Source organism: Lipotes vexillifer, unplaced genomic scaffold (assembly GCF_000442215.2).
Source record: "Lipotes vexillifer unplaced genomic scaffold, Lipotes_vexillifer_v1.1 scaffold402, whole genome shotgun sequence".
In the NCBI taxonomy this organism is placed as follows: domain Eukaryota; kingdom Metazoa; phylum Chordata; class Mammalia; order Artiodactyla; family Lipotidae; genus Lipotes; species Lipotes vexillifer.
Genome location: NW_006798409.1, coordinates 665,346 through 685,127, shown reverse-complemented (window position 1 = coordinate 685,127; position 19,782 = coordinate 665,346). Strand labels below are relative to the sequence as shown.

The 19,782-nt window shown below is 38.5% G+C and overlaps 1 protein-coding gene across 1 annotated transcript in view; it reads left to right on the top strand.

Moving 5' to 3' along the window:
- SH3BGR (SH3 domain binding glutamate rich protein) overlaps positions 1-19,782 on the top strand; it is a 58,841-nt gene that overhangs the window by 33,450 nt on the left and 5,609 nt on the right. The window contains exons 4-5 of the mRNA XM_007470472.1: positions 8,856-8,948; positions 17,234-17,263. Coding sequence (XP_007470534.1) covers positions 8,856-8,948; positions 17,234-17,263 — 123 coding nt within the window. The remainder of the gene's footprint in view (positions 1-8,855; positions 8,949-17,233; positions 17,264-19,782) is intronic.

Genomic DNA, 19,782 nt, shown 5'->3' with positions numbered 1-19,782 from the left:
CTGTGGTAGCTTTCAAGATTTTCTCTTCATCTTTGGTTTTCAGCTGTTTGATTATGGTGTACCTGGGCATAGTTTTCTTTCTGTTTATCCTTATTGAGATTTGCTGAGATTCTGGAATCTGTAAATATATATGTCTTTTACCACATTTAAGAAGTTTTCAGCCATTATATTTTCAGATATTATTTCTACCCCATTTTTTCTCATCTCCCCTTCTGACACTCTAATTACATATGATAAGTCTTTTGTCATTATCCCATATTTCCCTGAAGCTTTTTTAATTTTTGAAAAATCTCGTTTCTCTCTGGTCTTCAAATTGGATAATTTCTGTTGTCTGTCTTTAAGTTCACTTATTTTTTCCTCTGTCATCTTCATTCTGCATCCAGTCTAGTGAGTTTTAAATTTCAGATATTGTATTTTTTCTGTTATAGAATGTCCCACTTGTTTGATTTTTATAGTTTTTATTTCTCTGCTGAGATTTCTAATTGTTTCAGCATCGTATGCATATTTTCCTTTACATCTTTGAGCACAGTTATAATAGCTGCTTTAAAGTTTTGTCTGCTAATTCCAACATCTGGGTTCTTTCTGGATTGGTCTCTATTTATTTTTTTTTCTTTTGAGGATGGGTCACATTTTCCTGTTCTTTATACTTCAAGTGTTTTGGATACTTGGAGATAGTGAAGGTTGTGTTGTGCAGACTGTATTTTGTTACATTCCTCTGAAAAATGTTGATTTTTTGTTTGTTTGTTTCAGTAGGCATTTACTTTGTTGTACTCAAACTGCAAACTCTGTGTTTCTAGTAGCAGCTTAAATCTGAGTTGACCTCTTTATTCTTTAGCTGAAACCAGTCCCATGCACACATTGCTCTGGGCTCAGCTGGAGATTTTGGCAGAGTTTATAAACAGAATTTGAGACTCCCTCCATCTGCCTCTCTCCTGTCCAGGAATCTGTCCTCATTTTCTAGGGGCTGTGGGTGCCCCAAATTCTGTTTTGTTTAGATTTTTCAGGCAAAAAAACTGTGGGTTTACTGTTGTGGTTTTATGTCTCTCACAAGATTTCTTATTCTCAGGCTTAAGCCCTGAGACCAGCAACTCACCCAGTGCCATTCTCACTTTTTTTTAAAACCATTTTTCAAAAACTTTACTGTTCAGTAGTGTTAAGTATATTTACATTGTTGTGCAAAAGATCTCCAGAACTTTTTCATTTTGTAAAACTGAAACTCTATATGCATACAACTCCTCATTTCTCCCTATCCCCAGTCCCTGGTAACCACTATTTTACTTTCTGTTTCTATGAATTTTTCTATTTTAGATTCCTCATATAAGTGAAATAAAACAGTATAGTATTTTTGTGACTGGCTTATTTCACTTAGTATAATGTACTCAGGGTTCATCTATGTTGTAGCATGTGTCAGGATTTCCTTTCCTTCTTTTTTAAGGCTGAATAGTATTCCATTGTATGTATGCTCATCCATTCATCCACTGATGATATTTGTATTGTTTCCACCTCTTGGCTATTGTGAATAATGCAGCTGTGAACCTGAGTGTGCAAATCATTCTCATCCTTTAAGTCAACTTCCTCTTGAATCTTCTTACTTTGGTTCATTCTCCTCTTATTTTTCCTTTACTTCTGTTTTAAAGAAAATTTATTTTAAAAACTTCACCCAGAGTTTATAGTCATTATTTGTTAGAGAGTTTATAGGATGTTACTTGACTACACTGGAATTGGAGTTGTCAGTGGTATTAGATTTTAACATAGATTGAGACATATGTTATTTACAACAATAAAACAATAATTTAAAGAAAACTGGAAAAGAAAGCTGGAGTGACATTAATAATATTAGATATAGAGGAATTCAAGACCAAAAGCATTAACTAGGTAAAAGAGGTATTATGAGAAATGGTAAAAATCTATAAAGAAAATATAGTAGTCATGGATCTTTATGGATCATACTACATGGCAGTCAAATTCATAAATCAGAAACTCCTAGACATACAATGAAAACTTGTTAAAAACATACCTTTCAATAAATATATTGTACTTATTACATATCAGGCACAATTTGAAGCAAAAAAACAAATGTAATCAGCCAACTTAATTTTTAAAAGTTTAAAAATTAAAAATTTTTCTTCTAGCTTTATTGAGATATAACTGCAGCACTGTATATATACAGCACTGCAGTTTAAGGTATACAGCATAATGATTTGACTTACATATATCATGAAATGAAGTTTAGTGACCATCCATCATCCTGTACAGATACAAAATGAAAGAATTAGAAAAAAAAATTTTTTCCTTGTGTGAGAACTCTTAGGATTTGCTCTCTTGACAGCTTTTGTATATAACACACAGCAGTGGTAATTATATTTATCATGTTGTACAGTACATCCCTGGTACTTATTTATCTTGTAACTGGAAATTTGTACCTTTTGTCTACCTCACCCAATTCCCCTCTCCCCACCCGCTGCCTCTGGTAACCACAGACTTTTTTCTGTGAGTTTGTTTGTTTTTGAAGTATAACTGACCAACAACACTATGTTAGTTACCGGTATACAACATAATGATTTAATATTTCTGTATATTTCAAAATGGCCACCATAAGTCTAGTTACCATCTGTCACCATACAAAGATATTACAGAATTATTGACTGTATTCCCCATATTGTACATTTCATAACAGTGACATTTATTTTGTAACTGAAAGTTTGTATCTCTTAATCTCCCTCACCTATTTCTTTCCTCCCTCCATCTCCTTCCACTCTGGCAAACACTCTGTACTTATGACTCTGTTTCTGTTTGGTTATGTTTGTTCATTTGCTTTGTTGTTTAGATTCCACATTTAAGTGAAATCATACAGTATTTGTCTTTCTCTTTCTGACTTATTTCACTTAGCATAATACCCTCTAGGTCCATCCATGTTGTTGCAAATTCCGTTCTTTTATAAGGCTGTGTAATATTCCATATATATATATATATATATATATATATATATATATATATATATACACCACATCTTCTTTATCCACTCGTCTATTGATGGGCACTGAGGTGGCTACCATACCTTGGCTATTGTAAATAATGTTGCAATGAACATTGGGGTATATATTTTTTCAGATTAGTGTTTTCATTTTCTTCAGATAAATACCCAGGAGTGCAGTTGATGGATTGTGTGGTAGTTCTACCTTTACTTTTTTGAGGAATCTCCATACTGTCTCCTCTAGTAGCTGCACCAATCTACATTTTTATCAACAGTGCATGAGGATTCTCTTTTCTCCACATCCTCACCAACACTTGTTATTTGTTGTCTTTTTGATAATAGCCATTCTGACAGGTAAGAGGTGATATCTCACTGTGGTTTTGATTTTCATTTCCGTGATGATTAGTGATGTTGAACATCTTTTTATGTGCCTGTTGCCCATCTGTATGTCTTCTTTGGAAAAATGTCTATTCAGGTCCTCTGCCCATTTAACATTTTTTTATGTTGAGTTATATGAGTTTTATTTTTTTTAACTTTAAAAAAAATAAATTTATTTTATTTTATTTATTTTATTTTTGGCTGTGTTGGGTCTTCGTTGCTGCACGTGAGCTTTTCCCTGGTTGTGGCAAGCAGGGGCTACTCTTCATTGTGGTGTGTGGACTTCTCATTGTGGTGTTCTCTTGTTGTGGAGCACAGGCTGTAGGTGTGTGGGCTTCAGTAGTTGTGGCATATGGGCTCAGTAGTTGTGACACACGGGCTTCATTGCTCTGTGGCATGTGGGATCTTCCCAGACCAGGGCTCAAACCCATGTCCCCTGCATTGGCAGGTGGATTCTTAACCACTGAGCCACCAGGGAAGCCCATGGGTTTTTTTTTTTATTTTTTGGTCATGCAATTTGCGTTGTGGGATCTTACCAATAGTTCCCCGACCAGGGATCGCACCCATGCCCCCTGCAGTGGAAGAGTGGAGTCCTAACCACTCAATTCCCTATATGAGTTCTTTGTATATTTTGGATATTAATCCCTTATCAGATATAGTATTTGCAATATCTTCTTTAATTCGGTAGGCAGCCTTTTTGTTTTGTTGATAGTTTCCTTTGCCGTGCAAAAGTCTTTTAGTTTGACGTAGTTCAGTTTATTTATTTTTACTTTTGTTTCCCTTGTCTGAGGAGACAGATCCAAAAAAATATTGCTAAAACTGATGTCAAAGAGCATACTGCTTATGTTTTCTTCTAGAAGTCTTATGGTTTCAGGTCTTACATTTAAGTCTTTAATCTATTTTGAGTTTATTTATTTATTTATTTATTTTTTGTGGTACGCAGGCCTCTCACTGTTGTGGCCTCTCCCGTTGCGGAGCACAGGCTCTGGATGCGCAGGCTCAGTGGCCATGGCTCATGGGCCTAGCTGCTCCGCGGCATGTGGGATCTTCCCGGACTGGGGCACAAACCCGTGTCCCCTGCATCTCAACCACTGCACCACCAGGGAAGCCCTGAGTTTATTTTTGTATATGGTATGAGAAAGTAGTCCAGTTTGATTCTTTTCCATGTAGCTTTCCAGTTTTCCCAACACCATTTATTGAAGACACTGTTTTTTCCTTATTGTGTATTCTTGCCTCCTTTGTCATAGGTTAAGTGACCCTATATGTGTGGGTTTATTTTCAGTGTCCCTATTCTGTTCTATCAATCTGTATGTCTGTTTTTGTGCCAGTACCATACAGTTTTGATTTTGTAGCTTTGTAGTATAGTGTGAAATTAGGGAGCATAATACTTCCAGTTATTTCTTTCCTTCTTAAATTATTTTGGTTACTTGGGGTCTTCTGTGACAGCAAATAATTTAATAGATATGTATAGATATATGTATACACACAAGAATAAGAATATATTAGATAGATATTAATAGAATGTATTCTTCTCTTACACTTATTAAACAATTTCCAAATCTATTATGTTCTTGGTCACAAAGGAAACTTTCATAGATTTCAAAAAGGGGTGATTTTACAGGATACATTTTTATCCCAAGTATAGAATTACAATCTGGAAGAGAAATATAAAAACTTAAGAAATAAATATATGCCATTTCAAATAACTCCATATCCAAAGGAAAACAAAACTGATATTACAAGTCATCAAATAATAAGCAAAAGATATTATTTCATACACAAACCCCAATATACAGCCAAATCTCTATACAGAGGAAAATTGTTAACTTTAAATATTCTTATAATTAAAGCAGAAAGGTAAAAACTTAGTAAACTAAATATTCAACTTATAAAATTAGGAAAATAGAAAAAAAAGAGTAGGCAGTGAATCAATAAAAAGAAAAACCAAGATTAATTTAATACAAAAGATAAAGTGTGTGTCTGTGTGCCTCTGTGTGTGCATATATGAATACAATTTATATATAATTTGAATATATATAATTTGAATACATTTATATGTAATTTGACTATATATAGTTTGAACAGACAAATGAAATAGATGAAATCCCTGACCAGTTGATATCTTACTTAGAAAACTTTCAGTTATACCTAGATCAATTTCTGTTATGAATTCAGATGGGAAGTCTAAATAATATATTAGCAAACTGTATCCAGCAATGAATTAAAGGTAATACACCAAATTAGAGCAGAATTTTTTCTATCAAAGTAGTTGATTACATGAACTTATTGATGGTGAAAAACTGTAAGATTGTGTCCATAAATACCAAGAAGATATTTGATATAATTCATCAGACATTCCTAGTTAAAATAAACATGGATTAAAATATAAGTAGAAGGAAACTGAGTAAATATTATAAAAAACAATTATCAAAAGAAAACTGTATCCTAATGAACCATGAAATACTGAAGGACTAAAATCAGAAGAAAGATAGGCATACCTGTCATCACCATATTATTAAACATTGTTTTAGAAGCTGTAGTTATTACAAAAAAATAAGAAAATGAAATATCTCATATATATGTAACATATATGAAATATAAAAATTATCTTTATTTGTGTTTGATGTAATTGTATGCCTAGAAATCTCAACAAACTCCAATAAAATCTATTAGAATTAGTATTATAGTTTATTAAGTTTCTGGATTAAAAAAATGCAAAAATTAGTAGCTTTTATTTATATCAACTATAATGGATCAGAAGTTAAAATGTAAAAAACATATCTCACTCACAATGGTGATAAAAATCTCTAAAATGTTTAGGAATAAATTTATCTGAAAGACACCAACAAATATTAAAGTAATGGAGAGACCTATGATGCCCTGAGTAGGATGACCTAACAATAAGAAGTGATAATTCCTAAACTAATAAATACATTTAGTGCTATTTCAATGAAAAGCCTATTTAATATTTTTGACACTAGGGAAAATGATCTTAAAATGAATTGGAATAATACATGTCTGAGAAGAGCCAAGAAAATTTTGAAAAAGGAGACTTTGTGTAGAAAAGTCTTGCCTTTCTGAATATTGAAATTTATGTTAAAAACTACAGTGATAAAAGCTGTATATTGGCATGGGAACTGATAAATACATCCATGGATATGTTTATATATTTATATATAGACTAGTGTGTTAACAGATCCAAATGCATACATAGAACTTTATAAACGACAAAAATAACATCTCAATTCGAGGGAAAAATAATGGTACGGGCATAATTTGTCATCTATCTGGAAGAAAACAGAGCCCTACTTTATAGCATATACAAAATTCCAGGTGGATTAAGTCTCTAGATGTTAATAATTAATACAAAATAATAGAAATACATTTCAGAGAATAAAACTGAGATAAATTTGTGTACATAAAGGGCGACAAAACAAAACAAAAAAACCCAGCAAAATTTGTAAAAAGTTATAGACTGGAGAAAAAACCTTGTAACCTGACAAAGGGCTAATATTTCTATTGTATAAAGAACCTCTAAAAATTGATAATAAAACATAAACAACTCGTAAAAATGGGCAAAACATATGAAGGCATTTATCTGAATAGCAAATGTAAGTGGCTAAAACTCATGAAAAATATGCCTTTCCTTTCCAGTAATGAGGAAAATGTAAACTAAAACAAAAATGAGGGCTTCCCTGGTGGCGCAGTGGTTGAGAGTCCGCCTGCTGATGCAGGGGACGTGGGTTCGTGCCCAAGTCCGGGAAGATTCCCACATGCCGCGGAGCGGCTGGGCCGGTGAGCCATGGCTGCTGAGCCTGCGCGTCCGGAGCCTGTGCTCCGCAGCCGGAGAGGCCACAACAGTGAGAGGCCCGCGTACTGCAAACAAAACAAAACAAACAAACAAAAAACAAAAATGAAATTCCATTTTCTCCCAACAGGTTGGCAAAGATTAAAAAGAGCAATCATCTTCATTGCTCATGGAGATAAAGGAAAAGGGGCCAGGCACATATTACCATGGGAATGTAAATTGCTACAATTTCTTTTTTTAGAAAGAAATCTAATCCTCCCCACCATTTTATTCATTTTAATATAGCATTGTTTGTACAGGCACAAACGTGTGAACTTTCTGAAAACCCATCAACTGGGAAATATTTGAATAAGTTGTTATATATTTAATATTAAGCAGATGTTAATAACAGTTAGTTACAACCATATGAATTAATCTGGACAAATGTACATGATGTACTAAGCTAAAAAATCAAACTGTGTATAGTATGTTCCCATATCTGTTTAAAAAAACACAAAAATGAAACAAAAATAGCCTCTATGTATGTATTAAGGTAGAGTTAGGTACATATAAAATTTTTAATATTGAGTATCATAGAAGCTTGGAACTGGAAATTGTGTATATGGCTTAATTTTTTCCCACGAGCTTGAAGTGCCTTTGTAATAAAAATCACTGAATCCTACCCCCACCCCAGTTTTACTGATATAATTGAAATATAACATTGTATGAGTTTAAGGGTTACAACATAATGATTTAATATGTGTAGGTGGTGTGAAATGATCTCCACAATAAGTTAACATCCATCACCTCACATAGTTACAATTTTTTTCCTTCTGATGAGAAAAATAACCTAATATTTTAAGAGACTGGGAACCACTGGTTAAGTCAAGAGAACATAAAGTAGAAAGTGTATCCTAGCCCTGCCCCTAACTTGAAATGTGACATATTTTGCCTTTATTTTCTTGCCTCTAAGGTGTGGGTGGTGGTGACTGACCTATGGAATTAGGTTACAGTGTCGTAGTGAAGATAAAATGAAGGATGAAGACAAACATAATTTAGATAGTTAAATTGTATTGAAATGCAAGCTATTTATCCTCAAGAAAATTCTCAGACATTCTCAATTTCTATGATGCAGGTGACAAAATCGCCCGAGGAAGCATCTTCCCTTCCCAATGGTGATGTGGCAGGAGAAGCACAGAGCAACACAGAGGTAAGAGCTGGTATCTTGAACCATCTCCTGCAGACCCATTTACTCAGAATGTCTACTAGGTTCTAATCTTTTCATATCTGTTTGTCTATCTGTCTACCTCATCTTTCTATCTGTCTATCTATCTATCATCTATCTTTCTTTTTTAATCTCTAAAATTATAAAGCTTCTTTCCACGCAAGCAATAGAAAATAAATATTCCCTAAATATAGAATCTTTTGGAGTTCTCTTCACAAGCCTTAAATGGGTGAATTAACTCCTATTAGGGTCTTTATTACTCTACCATGCACATGAGTTGGGTCTATGGACTTACACTGACAGATCCAATCGGCAATGTCGAGGGTTGGTGATCCCATACTCTAGGGGTTAAGTGACTAATACACAGACGTCCACGTTTGCTTTGTTTATGTATTGTGTATCTAAATAAGGAAACCACAGCACGTGTGGTCTGGTGTTGCCTTAGAAGCTTATCCAAGGTTAGTGATACCGTGAGTTTCCTTTATGACCAGGGAACAGAGAAGGCTGAAGAAAGTGGACAACACGAGGCACAAAAAGAGGGCAGTGAAGATGCGGGCGACCTCACCGGATCCCCAGGGAAGAATGTGAGTGTTTGCTGTTTTCAGTGTAGTTTCACTGGATTCAGTTCTGTTCAACAAGCATTTATTTAGCTCTGCAAGGTGCCAGGAATCTTTCTGGGCACACGAGAGTGGGCGTGAAAGTAAGGAACTGAGGGTTTAGCCAGGAGGCAGCGGGTAATTTTCACTTAATGTGTTAACTGCTGTGTTCAAGGTGGGTAGAGGGATGAAAGGAAGCCAGAGGAAGGACCCTGAACCCAGGCCTGGAGTGACAGGCTACGTAAGGCTTTAATGATTTGTCATTGTGTTGTTACGGTTAGGTTGGGTTCATGTTCTTTCTAAATCAAGGGACCTTATGCCTTGGTCATGCGTAGTGATGGACTCCTATCACACTTGTCGACTTAAAAAAAATGTACAACGTGAACGTTGTGAGTTAAGTTTTATTTGGGGCAGAATGAGGACTATAGCCCGGGAGATAGCATCTCAGATAGCTCTGAGAAACTGCTCCGAAGAGGTAGGGGGAAACGTCAGTACATATGTGATTTTGTTAAAGGGGAGTCCATGCAATCAAGAGCATATTTTTTGCAGGAGGTTCTGCTCGTCTCGTGAAGGTTACTTCTAGTCACGAGGAGCACACGTCACCATGAAGGATTTTAGTGCTTTTCTAGATACGAGGAGATGCAAGAATTGGGCTCATAAAATCTTCTCCTGAAAGCATCTAACTATCTGAAGACCTGTTCTGCGAGTTTTTCCCAGAGCACAGAGTGCCTCACTCCTGATCTCCACCCCGAACTCCTTTCAAGGGGTGTTGAAGGTCAGCAACTGCAACAGCTCATGATTTAATCCTTGTAGAGGCAGATGGCAAGTGCCAGTTTCTAGTTGGCATATTCCACCAAGAAGATTTGTGGGAAGCCAATGGGAGCTGAGGATAATAGGGTCCCTGGGGGAGGGAAACTGACACCAGTTCAAAGCCAATCAGGGGACTCTCAGGGCCCCGCTGATGCAAGGCCTGTGAGCTAATTCTAAAGCGTTCCAATGCAGGGGCCGCAGGGTAAAGGGCCAAGGGGAGACTGTGGTTCTGGAAGCACCAAGCTAAGATAATGGTGGATCAGATGGGCCACTTATTCAAGGAATTCTGAAAATGTGGCTGGGAAGCCAGGCAAAGGGGAAACCCTGGAGCCACCGAGGGAGCCTGAATGGGCTGAGCCTCCTCTTGGGAGAATTTCAGTGGGCTTCTGCGTTGGGCCAATTGTAGCGAAGACTACCAAACCCCGATGGTTTGCATTTGTACCTATTTATTGATTCCAGGACAGATGTGGACAGCTATTAAGATCACTGGATTCTTGTTCCCAGCAGATGGAATGTGACTAGGAAAGGGGCCAAGACTGACAACCATGTTTGGAAAATGGGAGTGGCATCAGTTTGTCTTTATCATAAGGAATTTAAATTTGGGAGGAACCAAGGCAGTAAATTCCCTTATGTTTGAATACTGCTATTTCAAACTGTTGATGATTTAAGACCCTTTGACGTTTCTGTTTTGAAGAAAGATGAAATCTTCTGTCTTGATCAAGAAGTTAGGTGGGGTTTCATGGCAGCCTGTATAATTCAGAAACAATCAATTTAAGGTGAAATAGAGTGACAATTTAATTATCCTGTAATTTATAAAAATCTTTAAAAACATTTTATAATTTGAACTTTCCATGAATTGCCTAATGCACTGGTACAGCATTATTGATTTACATGTTGAAATTCAGTTCGCTCCTTTTAAGACAGAGAGCCAAAGGTAAAAACATTACACCCCAATCCCTTTCTCCCATGAGACCAAGAGGAAGACAGCATTTTTAAAATCAGACCCTGACTTATACAGCAAGGGCAGGGTTGGCTTCAGCTTCTCAGCCTCTGGGCTGGTTAGTTCAATGAAGTGATAAGCCATCCAGCTTGGGGATTCTCTTTGCTAGTATTTTTAAAAACTGTGAGCCCTTTACAAAGTAAATTATAGTCTTGTGAATCCTAATAGGAATTAAAAACATCGCTGTGTTATTTTTGCTTGGGCTGCAATGATGAAATGACTACATAGAAGACATTTTTATTTTAGATGAATATAGTATTAACATTAATGATCAACTCTTAAATAATATTCATTCTACATAAAGAGAGATTTTGACTTTTTCCCATTTGACAAGTGGTACGTGCTCTTTGACTTGCTGTAATTCAGTTAAATAAGGAAAAAACTATGATTGGTCAGCGAACATTAAAAATGACATAACATGATTAGCTTTGGGACCGAATATATAGGAAACTCGATTGACATTTAAGAAAGAGACAAAAACTATCTGATATTTGGCATGCTTGCATTTTGTGCTTCAAGAACCTTCTGTCTGTTTTTCTGGTTTTTGGATTGTTTTTCAAGGTAAAGATGGGAAGGCCGTCTTGGCTATTTGACATCACATCTTTCCTGGCTGTGCACCCAGGCTCACATGGGCTTATTTGTGATGATCTGAAAGGCCAATTAGATCATGTGTTTTACCTCTTTAACATGATTTTTTATTTTATTTTATTTTTAAAATTTTATTGAATTATAGTTGATTCACAATGTTGTGTTTAATTTCTGCCATATAGCACAGTGATTCAGTTATACATATTATATATATATATCCTTTTTCATATTCTTTTCCATTATGGTTTATCACAGGATATTGAACATAGTTTCCTGTGCTGTACAGTAGGACCTTCTTGTTCATCCATTCTCTATATAATAGTTGGCATCTGCTAACCCCACATTCCCAATCCTTCCCTCCTCCACCACCGCTTCCCTTTGGCAACCACAAGTCTGTTCTCTATACTTGTGAGTCTGTTTTTGATTGTAGATAAGTTCGTTTGTGTTTTATTTTAAATTCCACGTATAAGTGATATCATGTGGTATTTGTCTTTCTCTTTCTGACTTACTTCCCTTAGTATGATAGTCCCTAGGTCCATCCATGTTGCTGCAAATGGCATTATTTCATTCTTCTTTATGGCCGAGTAGTATTCCATTGTATATATGTACCACGTTGTCTTTATCCATTCATCTGTTGATGGACATTTAGGTTGTTTCCATGTGTTGGCTATTGTACTAGGTTGGCCAAAAGGTTCGTTTGGGTTTTTCCCTAAGATGTTCTGGGAAAAAGCCAGACGAACTTTCTGGCCAACCCAATAAATTGTTAATACGAATTTTTAAAGTACCAGTCAAATCCAGTAAATTCTTCTCAGATAAATCCAAGGCTTTCAGATAAGATCTCTGGCTCTGTTGAAACCATCTTGGGGAAATCTCATGGATTTGTACCTTTTGCTCCTCCAGCCCATTGTATCTAAACAGCAGCTCCCTGTGCTTCCTTCTCTAACCAACATTCCATGAGGGATATAAATAACATAATCTTTGCGGGTCCAGATTTGGTTCATAACACTTCTGGCCGTGGACCGTCAGCTTCACTAATTCCTCTAGACACCATAATATCTGCTTTATGCCCCCACCTCCTGGCTGGCAGGAGATTCAATCTGGGTGAAGCGTTTTGGAGACTCACTCCTTCTTGGGGACTTAGAGTCATCATGGGGTCTTCAGTGGTGACTGGAGGGGAGAGGGCCCTGGCTCTTTGTGGTGGTGACTTTCTGAAATGGGTCTCCTGCTGCCTATTGGCAGCTGTTCACGCTGGTCCCTCAGCTTGGTTCAGGTCCTCTGCCCTGGCTGGATGTGGCCATGCCTCTTACAGTGACCAGTCGTATGCTTCCTCGTACATCATACCCAGGTGCTACCCAGATGCCCCAGTGGTCCCTGGTTCAGCGTCTACATCAAGCAGGGCCTGGGTAGCACCTCTTGGAACACCCACCTCCTTCTGCCCCCTTCTCTCTTCAATCTGGCTGCTTCATCTCCTCAGCTCCAAGCCCTAAACTCCAAGCTCATTTTTCCAGGGATTATCTAGATTCCTCACCTCTTTCAGCCCAGGATTTTGATAAGCAAGGCTTATAACTTCTTCCCTAGAGGTGGAGAACCAGAACAAGTATGTGGCTGTCTTCTTGGAGTGTGGGGAATGACAGTAGCTCTATTCCCTCCCTCTAATTTTGGGTAGTAGGGAGAACAAAATGAGAATTCTTATTCTGGTATATACAGCCATACTATTCATGACCAGGAGCACAAATGTATTTTAACCTCTTATTCTGAAATGATTACAGACTCACAGGGACATAGTACAGAGTCCTGTGTGCCCTTTGCCGGGCTTCCGCTAATGATGACATCTCAGATGGCTGCAGTAGGAGATGGAAACCAGGAGTATGATGCTGGTGCAGCTCTGTTAAGTAGGCTTGCAGACCTTATTCAGGGTTGGCCATTTTTTTCAAACCTTTCATTTGTACGTTAAAAGTCATTCCTCTGTGTGTTAAGAACCATTTTCAAGTGTGCAGTGGTAACAGCTCCCTCCAGCAGCTGGCGGTGTTAAAACGAGTGACAGACCAGCTAAGTGAGTGTCTGAGTTGTGTTCATCTGATCTCAACTATTGCACATGTTTACTCAGTACACACTTGCAAATGTTCAAAGGATGTCATTTTAATGGGGAAAATATTTACCTAAGAATATCACATTGATTTGAATAAAAGAGATGAGGACAGAAACCGTTATCTCCTTTAGTGAGATGGACTTCCCCTGACCACCAACCCAAGCCTCTGGGGTTCTTACACACAAGATGCCGAGGTGTATATTTCCTACTTGCTGATAGGTTGGGGCAGCGTTTGGGAGGCAAGATGGTGCACACTGAAAAGATCATTCATTCCTGCCTAAGAAGATGTCACCTGTAGTTTCAGTCCCCCTGTAGAGAGGGGACTTCATGGTCCCCTTCCCTGCTGACCCAGAGAGGGATGAGGGGATAAGAAGGAGAGGGGAGGCTTGTGAACAGTACTAGAGGAGTAAAGGAGGAAAGCAGGCCACCTCAGCTTCTGGGCACACTGAGAAGGGGACTACAGACTGGGGGTGTCACGAGAACATTATGAAACCCTGGAAATGGAGAAGACGCAGCTTGTTCATCTTGGTGTTTGGTTTCCATCGAGGTCAAAGTATTTTACGTGGTATTCTCTGCTAACTCAGTGGTCCCCTCCAAAATCTTCTAAGACCTTGGCTTGACTGACTACATGATTATGGTCTATAAATCTTCCCCACTTTGCTTCTTCCAAAATCTATCTTGAGGATAATTGCTCAACCAAGGGGTGGGCATTGGTTTAGGTCCTCCACAAGCTTGTGAGTCTAAGGCTGCGTCCCTGTACTGTCTGCAGATGGAGAGAACCCTGCTCTTGCCCCTGACCTTCAGACGATCTGAGGCTGGCTGCCCTCCTCAGGTCCCTCTGGACTGGCCCCAGCCCTCCTTCCACACCAGCCACTTGTCCTAACCAGCCACTGCCTGACACTCACCGTGGCTGATACCTGTCCTTAGTCCTGGCCATGTGCCACATCAGCAGCCTGCCTCCCTGGCCAAGTTCCCAACAGAAATAGCTGTTGGTGAGGTTCTAAGACTTTGAAGGCTTCCTCTGATTAGCTTTCTTAGAAGAACAACAAGGTAAAATGATTTTAATTTGTAGCTTCGTCAATTGAATGATTCATACCCTATCCTAAGATCCTGCAAAATCTCAGCTTAATTGACCATGTGATTATAATTATCTTAAAAATAACCTTTTGCCAATACAATTATTTGCCAACCATAAAAATCAATTCAAGCATTGTATATAGATGACTTTTAAGGATCTACCTAATTCTGACACTTTATAATTCTGTGAGCTAAGGATGAATGTTTAAGTTTTTATTTAATTAATATATCCCACCTCCTCCTAAGAAAGATTTGAGGCATGAGTGGCATACATAAATACCTTCATTCAACATTTTATTGACAGACTGAACGCTGCCATATGCGGGGCAGTCCAGGGACTAAAAATGAGCTTCTGTTCTGGTGGAGCTGGTGATGGTCATAGCCAAGGCTCTTCAAAGCTTATCTGACCTTTTGAGGCTAAGTATTTCTATAAATTCTCTGAGCAGTTACTTTCTCTATTTAATGTCTCTTTCAAGAAATTAAGGTCAATTCAGATACTGATAAAGCCCTAGGGGCCTCAGTAGTTGCTGCTAGCTAACCTGTAAAAGTTGAGATTAACACTTATTCCTGTAAGAACCCCTACTGCTCTCCAGCCTAGCTCTAAGGATAATCCCATTTTTAATAGTGTGTTTTTTGTTAATTCATTTGTTTCAGCTGTACACAATTAATAAAAATAATTGGATTTAGAAAAGTGTAAAACTCTACATAGCTAACAATTCTGTGTTGCATATAGTGAATTTTAATTTGATCTCATGTGGATAAGAAGAAAATGAATGTTTTTTGAGATCTAAAGAGTTAATAGGAGACTTTATAGGCTCATTTATCTAGTCATTTAACACATTTATTGAGCTTATACCTTGGTTCCAGACAGTGGCTGGGTCCTGGAGATCCAAAAATGAATAAAGACACAAGTTGTGCCCCAAGGAGTACACAGACTAGTTAGGGATACAGATAAATAAATGATGATTATGGTAGCAAATAAGGGAGTCCCCTAACTCAGGCTTATGGGTCAGGAAAGTCTTCCTTGAAAAGATCGTTTTAAGCAGTGTTCTGGAAGGTGTCGCTGATGTGAGAAAGTTGTACGTGACTGTTAGCTGAAATAAAGAATCATGAGGCTAGAGAGGTGAGCAGGGGCCAGATCATGGTGGCCTTTCAACCGTTCTAAGGATTATGGATTTATCTTGAAAAGATGGAAAGTTTTCAACACGAGGGCAGCATGGTAAGGTGGGTTGTCTTTTAGAGTGGAATCTCTGGCTACTGTGTGGAGAACAGGTTGGAGATAAGGAAGATTAGAGGTGATGTAACCCCAGTGAGAGAAGATGGCGGTCCTGGCAAAGGAAGGACAAGGCATGGGCAGAATGAGACAATATTAAAGAGGTGCAATCAACACATCGCTGAGAAACCAACACCCGGATTTTGCAACAAGTGCAGGACTCTCTTTTCCTGGACTTTATTTTAGCTTTAAAACTTTCTATGTTGCCAGAATTGATTTGGAGATTCCCAGTGCTGGGGAACGTCTTGGGCTGACTCAGTCTTGGCTGGCTGGATCAGGTTTTCACATTTTGTATTTTCTTTGCCAGTCTCAGAAATCTGAGAGTGTTCTGGAATTGGCCAAAAACGTGAGGCTGGGCCAGAGAAGGTGGCAGTGTGGTGGGTCCTCCACCACTTGCCTTCCATGAGAATCTTGAGAGGCAGCATGGTAGAGTAGGAAAGAGACTAAATTAGGAACCAGGAATCTTGAAGTGAGTCCTGATCATGTTACTTACTTGTGCTCTGATTCTGGGCAAATTACTTAACTCTATGGTCTTGGTGTCCTCATCTGTCCATAGAAGGGACTGGGTAAGAGGATATAAGCAAATATGAGATTGCTTTCAACTCCCTCAGTCCAAAATTCCATGAGCTCAGGGATTGGAAGGTTCTTACTTCTTTGCAATTTTAGGAGATACCGCCTGGTTCTCCCACTTTGATCTGGGGGAAATAGAAATTCCAGTGGGTTGGTAGAGTGGAGACCTGTTTGAGCCCAGGATGGCCTCACCCTTTCTTACTTTTAAGTTTCTTTCTTTAACCAGAAATCCGTGTTTAAATATTTACATGGTTCAGAAATGTTATCATTTTGTTCTGATGGTGAAAAAGGTTTTGATCTGTTTTTTATTAATTGGTTCAGAACTGAAGTAAAGGCATGCTTATAAGGACATAAAAGCCAAAAAGCCATAATTTTGTTCAAATTTTCTAATTGCTTACGTATATGGTTTGAATTTTCTCTGATAGCTCTATAGGTCTGCAATATGCTTTGGATATAGATACAGGATCAACATATAATTAAGCAGTATTACTAATTAGTTATATTTTATCAGGAGTAAGAGTGATGAAAATATGTCTTTAATTTCATAATATTCCAAGGGCTTGAAATCTAATGCATGTAATACGTAGGCATTGCTCAGTTATCATATCTTTGCTATTGATATGTTTTCTCAATAAATAGATGTATTTCATTTTGATAAACACGCATTTTATTATAGTTTGCTAAATTTTCATTTATTTTTTAAATTAAAAAATTTTTATGTTTTAATTTTTATACAATTTTTAAAGGTTACTTTTCATTTACAGTTATTACAAAATATTGGCTATACAGTTTGCTTAATTTTTAGATTCAACTTAAAAACTTATGTGAATTTATATTTTTCTTTCATTTCTGTTTATGAACTTAAGGAAGAAGAGGGAGAGACAGCAACAGAAGAGGTACAGTAGCATATTTCACAGTCGTGTTGTGCTTAACAAATGCATCTTTTAGGTGAGAGAGTTGCAGCTTTAGCCGCATTCTCCTTGTTCTTCATGACACAGAGAAGCGGATGCAACCCACACTCCCAGAAAGTCCTCCTTTAGCCTGCCAAGAAGAGAAATAAAATAAGATGGAGATACATTTATCAAAGGGAGATTGATGGGGAAACAGGGTGTGGCTTTGGACTCTTTTCTGAGCTTCCTGTGGTGAAGGTGTCGTCAGTGAAGTCAGGCCAGGCTGGGCCAAGTCCTTCAGTGGAGATTTCTTCTCCATTTTTTCTTCTCACCCCCTTGAGTAGCACACACTTTATGCAGCTTGCATGGTGCTTACTGGTGTTGTTTGATTGCCTCCTATTCACTTTGTTGGTGAGGGAGGGATTCTCTCCCTCTGGTTACAGGAATGGCACAACACCTGCCACTGGACAGGTGAGATGGACAGTGGTTTATTAGTCACACGTTCTCCAAGCCCAAGGGATGAGGCTATCCATGCATGCAGGGCCCCACAAGGGGGGGGGTCACTTGGGACCAGAGTGAACAATTGGGGACAGTGAGAGGCAGGTTTTGTAGTATCAAGAGGGTGGGGTGTCCCCTGGTCCACGTGGAGGATGTGATTGGCCTGTTTGCATAATTCTGGGGGATAAGGAGGCACTGTGTATGGTGCCTTGATAAGGAGGGCTGCTCGGGTGGGAGACCCAATCTGTGGGAGTAGAAGGGGAGGTGAACCAGTGGTCAGGCCATTTTAAGTCTTCCCGATTTTACCAGATGTTAAGGCAGCAGATAGTATTGAGTCTTAATTTTAGGTCTTGCACCACAGGTGTGTACCTTAGACACCATGAGGTTTAAACATGCAGCTCTTCGCTTAGCATCGGGAAGATATTTGACATTAGGTAACCACATGGTTCCAGAATTTCTAGTGGGGATCTACCCAGGGGGAGCATTATTATTTGTATGTGTGTGGGGGGGGCTTTTTTTTTTTTTTGAGCAGAGTTGATTTACAATGTTGTGTTAGTTTCAGGTGTACAACAAAGTGATATATATATATATATGTGTATTCTCTATATATCCATATATATTCTGTACATAGAATATATATATCCATATCTAGTCTATGTATTCTATACATAGAATATATATATCCATATCTATATTCTATATATTCTATATATAGAAAAAATATATATCCATATATATATTCTATATATTCTATATATAGAATATACATATCCATATTTATATTCAATATATTCTATATATAGAATATATATATATTTTTTCAGATTCTTTTCCCTTATAGGTTATTATAAACTATTGAATATAGTTTCCTTGCTATACAGTAGGTCCTTGTTGGTTATCTGTTTTTTACATAATAGTGTGTATATGTTGATCCTGAGCTCCTAATTCATCCCTTCTCACAAGGGGAGCAGTAGCGACTTGAGAAGAATTCTTTTTTTTTTAACCCTGTTTGAGAACATTTGCCCTTTAATTTGCATTTAAAATCAGCTTCTTTGAATATTTTAGTTACAAATTCTGAATAGTGAAGACATAGGAGATGCTGCAGGCACTCAGTACTGGCTCCCACCCCTTCCCCCTACCCCAACCCCCAAGCCTTGCTTCTTTGCTCAAAATGCATATGGGCACCCTGCACTAAATAAATGGCTCCCCGTGTCAAGTGTCAGCAGCCTCAGGACTGGATGCAGTTGGATATGAAGTGATGAAGCCCAGTAGCTTTCATGACAGGATGTGTGCATTTAACCACGCTCCAAAGAATGCCAATGATTGTGCCCAGACCCAAAGCAGTACCTCAGAGGTGACATCGGCTGTTTCCCCACTGTGTACTGGCATCTTGGGCTGCCATCCAAGATGCCACAATCCATCCTCTCCCAGACCTGTGTTCTGTGGCGGAAGAGCTAAGGATCTGCCCCCTAAGGGCTGTGATACAGGAAGGAACAGAACTGCCTCTTCAGCCCACAGGCTTAAACCAATGGAATTTAACAGCTCAAGACAATGTGAGCCAGTCCACAGGGAGCCTCCTTCACTCCAATCTCCACCAGGCGCCATCCAGCCCTTGGTTGGGACACGCTCTGTCTCCCTGCCAAGATGTGCTAGAATCTGCTCTAGTTGAGAACAATGTGGTAGAATGGTCCCAGCAGTCTGGAAAGGTTGACACCACAACAGCTGGGCGTGCTTGTGCCAAAATGGGTCTTCCTGGTACAGAGCTATGACGGAGAGTGTGCAGGCCTGGGCTCTGCACCAGTCTCATTGATAACCTCTGACCTCAGAATCTGTCCTCCCCCTCAACACTGCCTACCCATCCCCTGCCCCTCCAGATCCCCCAGCCTGTGCTTCCTGGAAGAGGTACAAGAGGCAGCTTGAAGTCAGTGACAGCTGAGAATGATGCCATTTAAGAAGCAAAGCAGCACCTCCTGGCCTCTGGTCAATACCTCCACACGGGTGGAACCGAGTAAGGACGTGCACAGCCA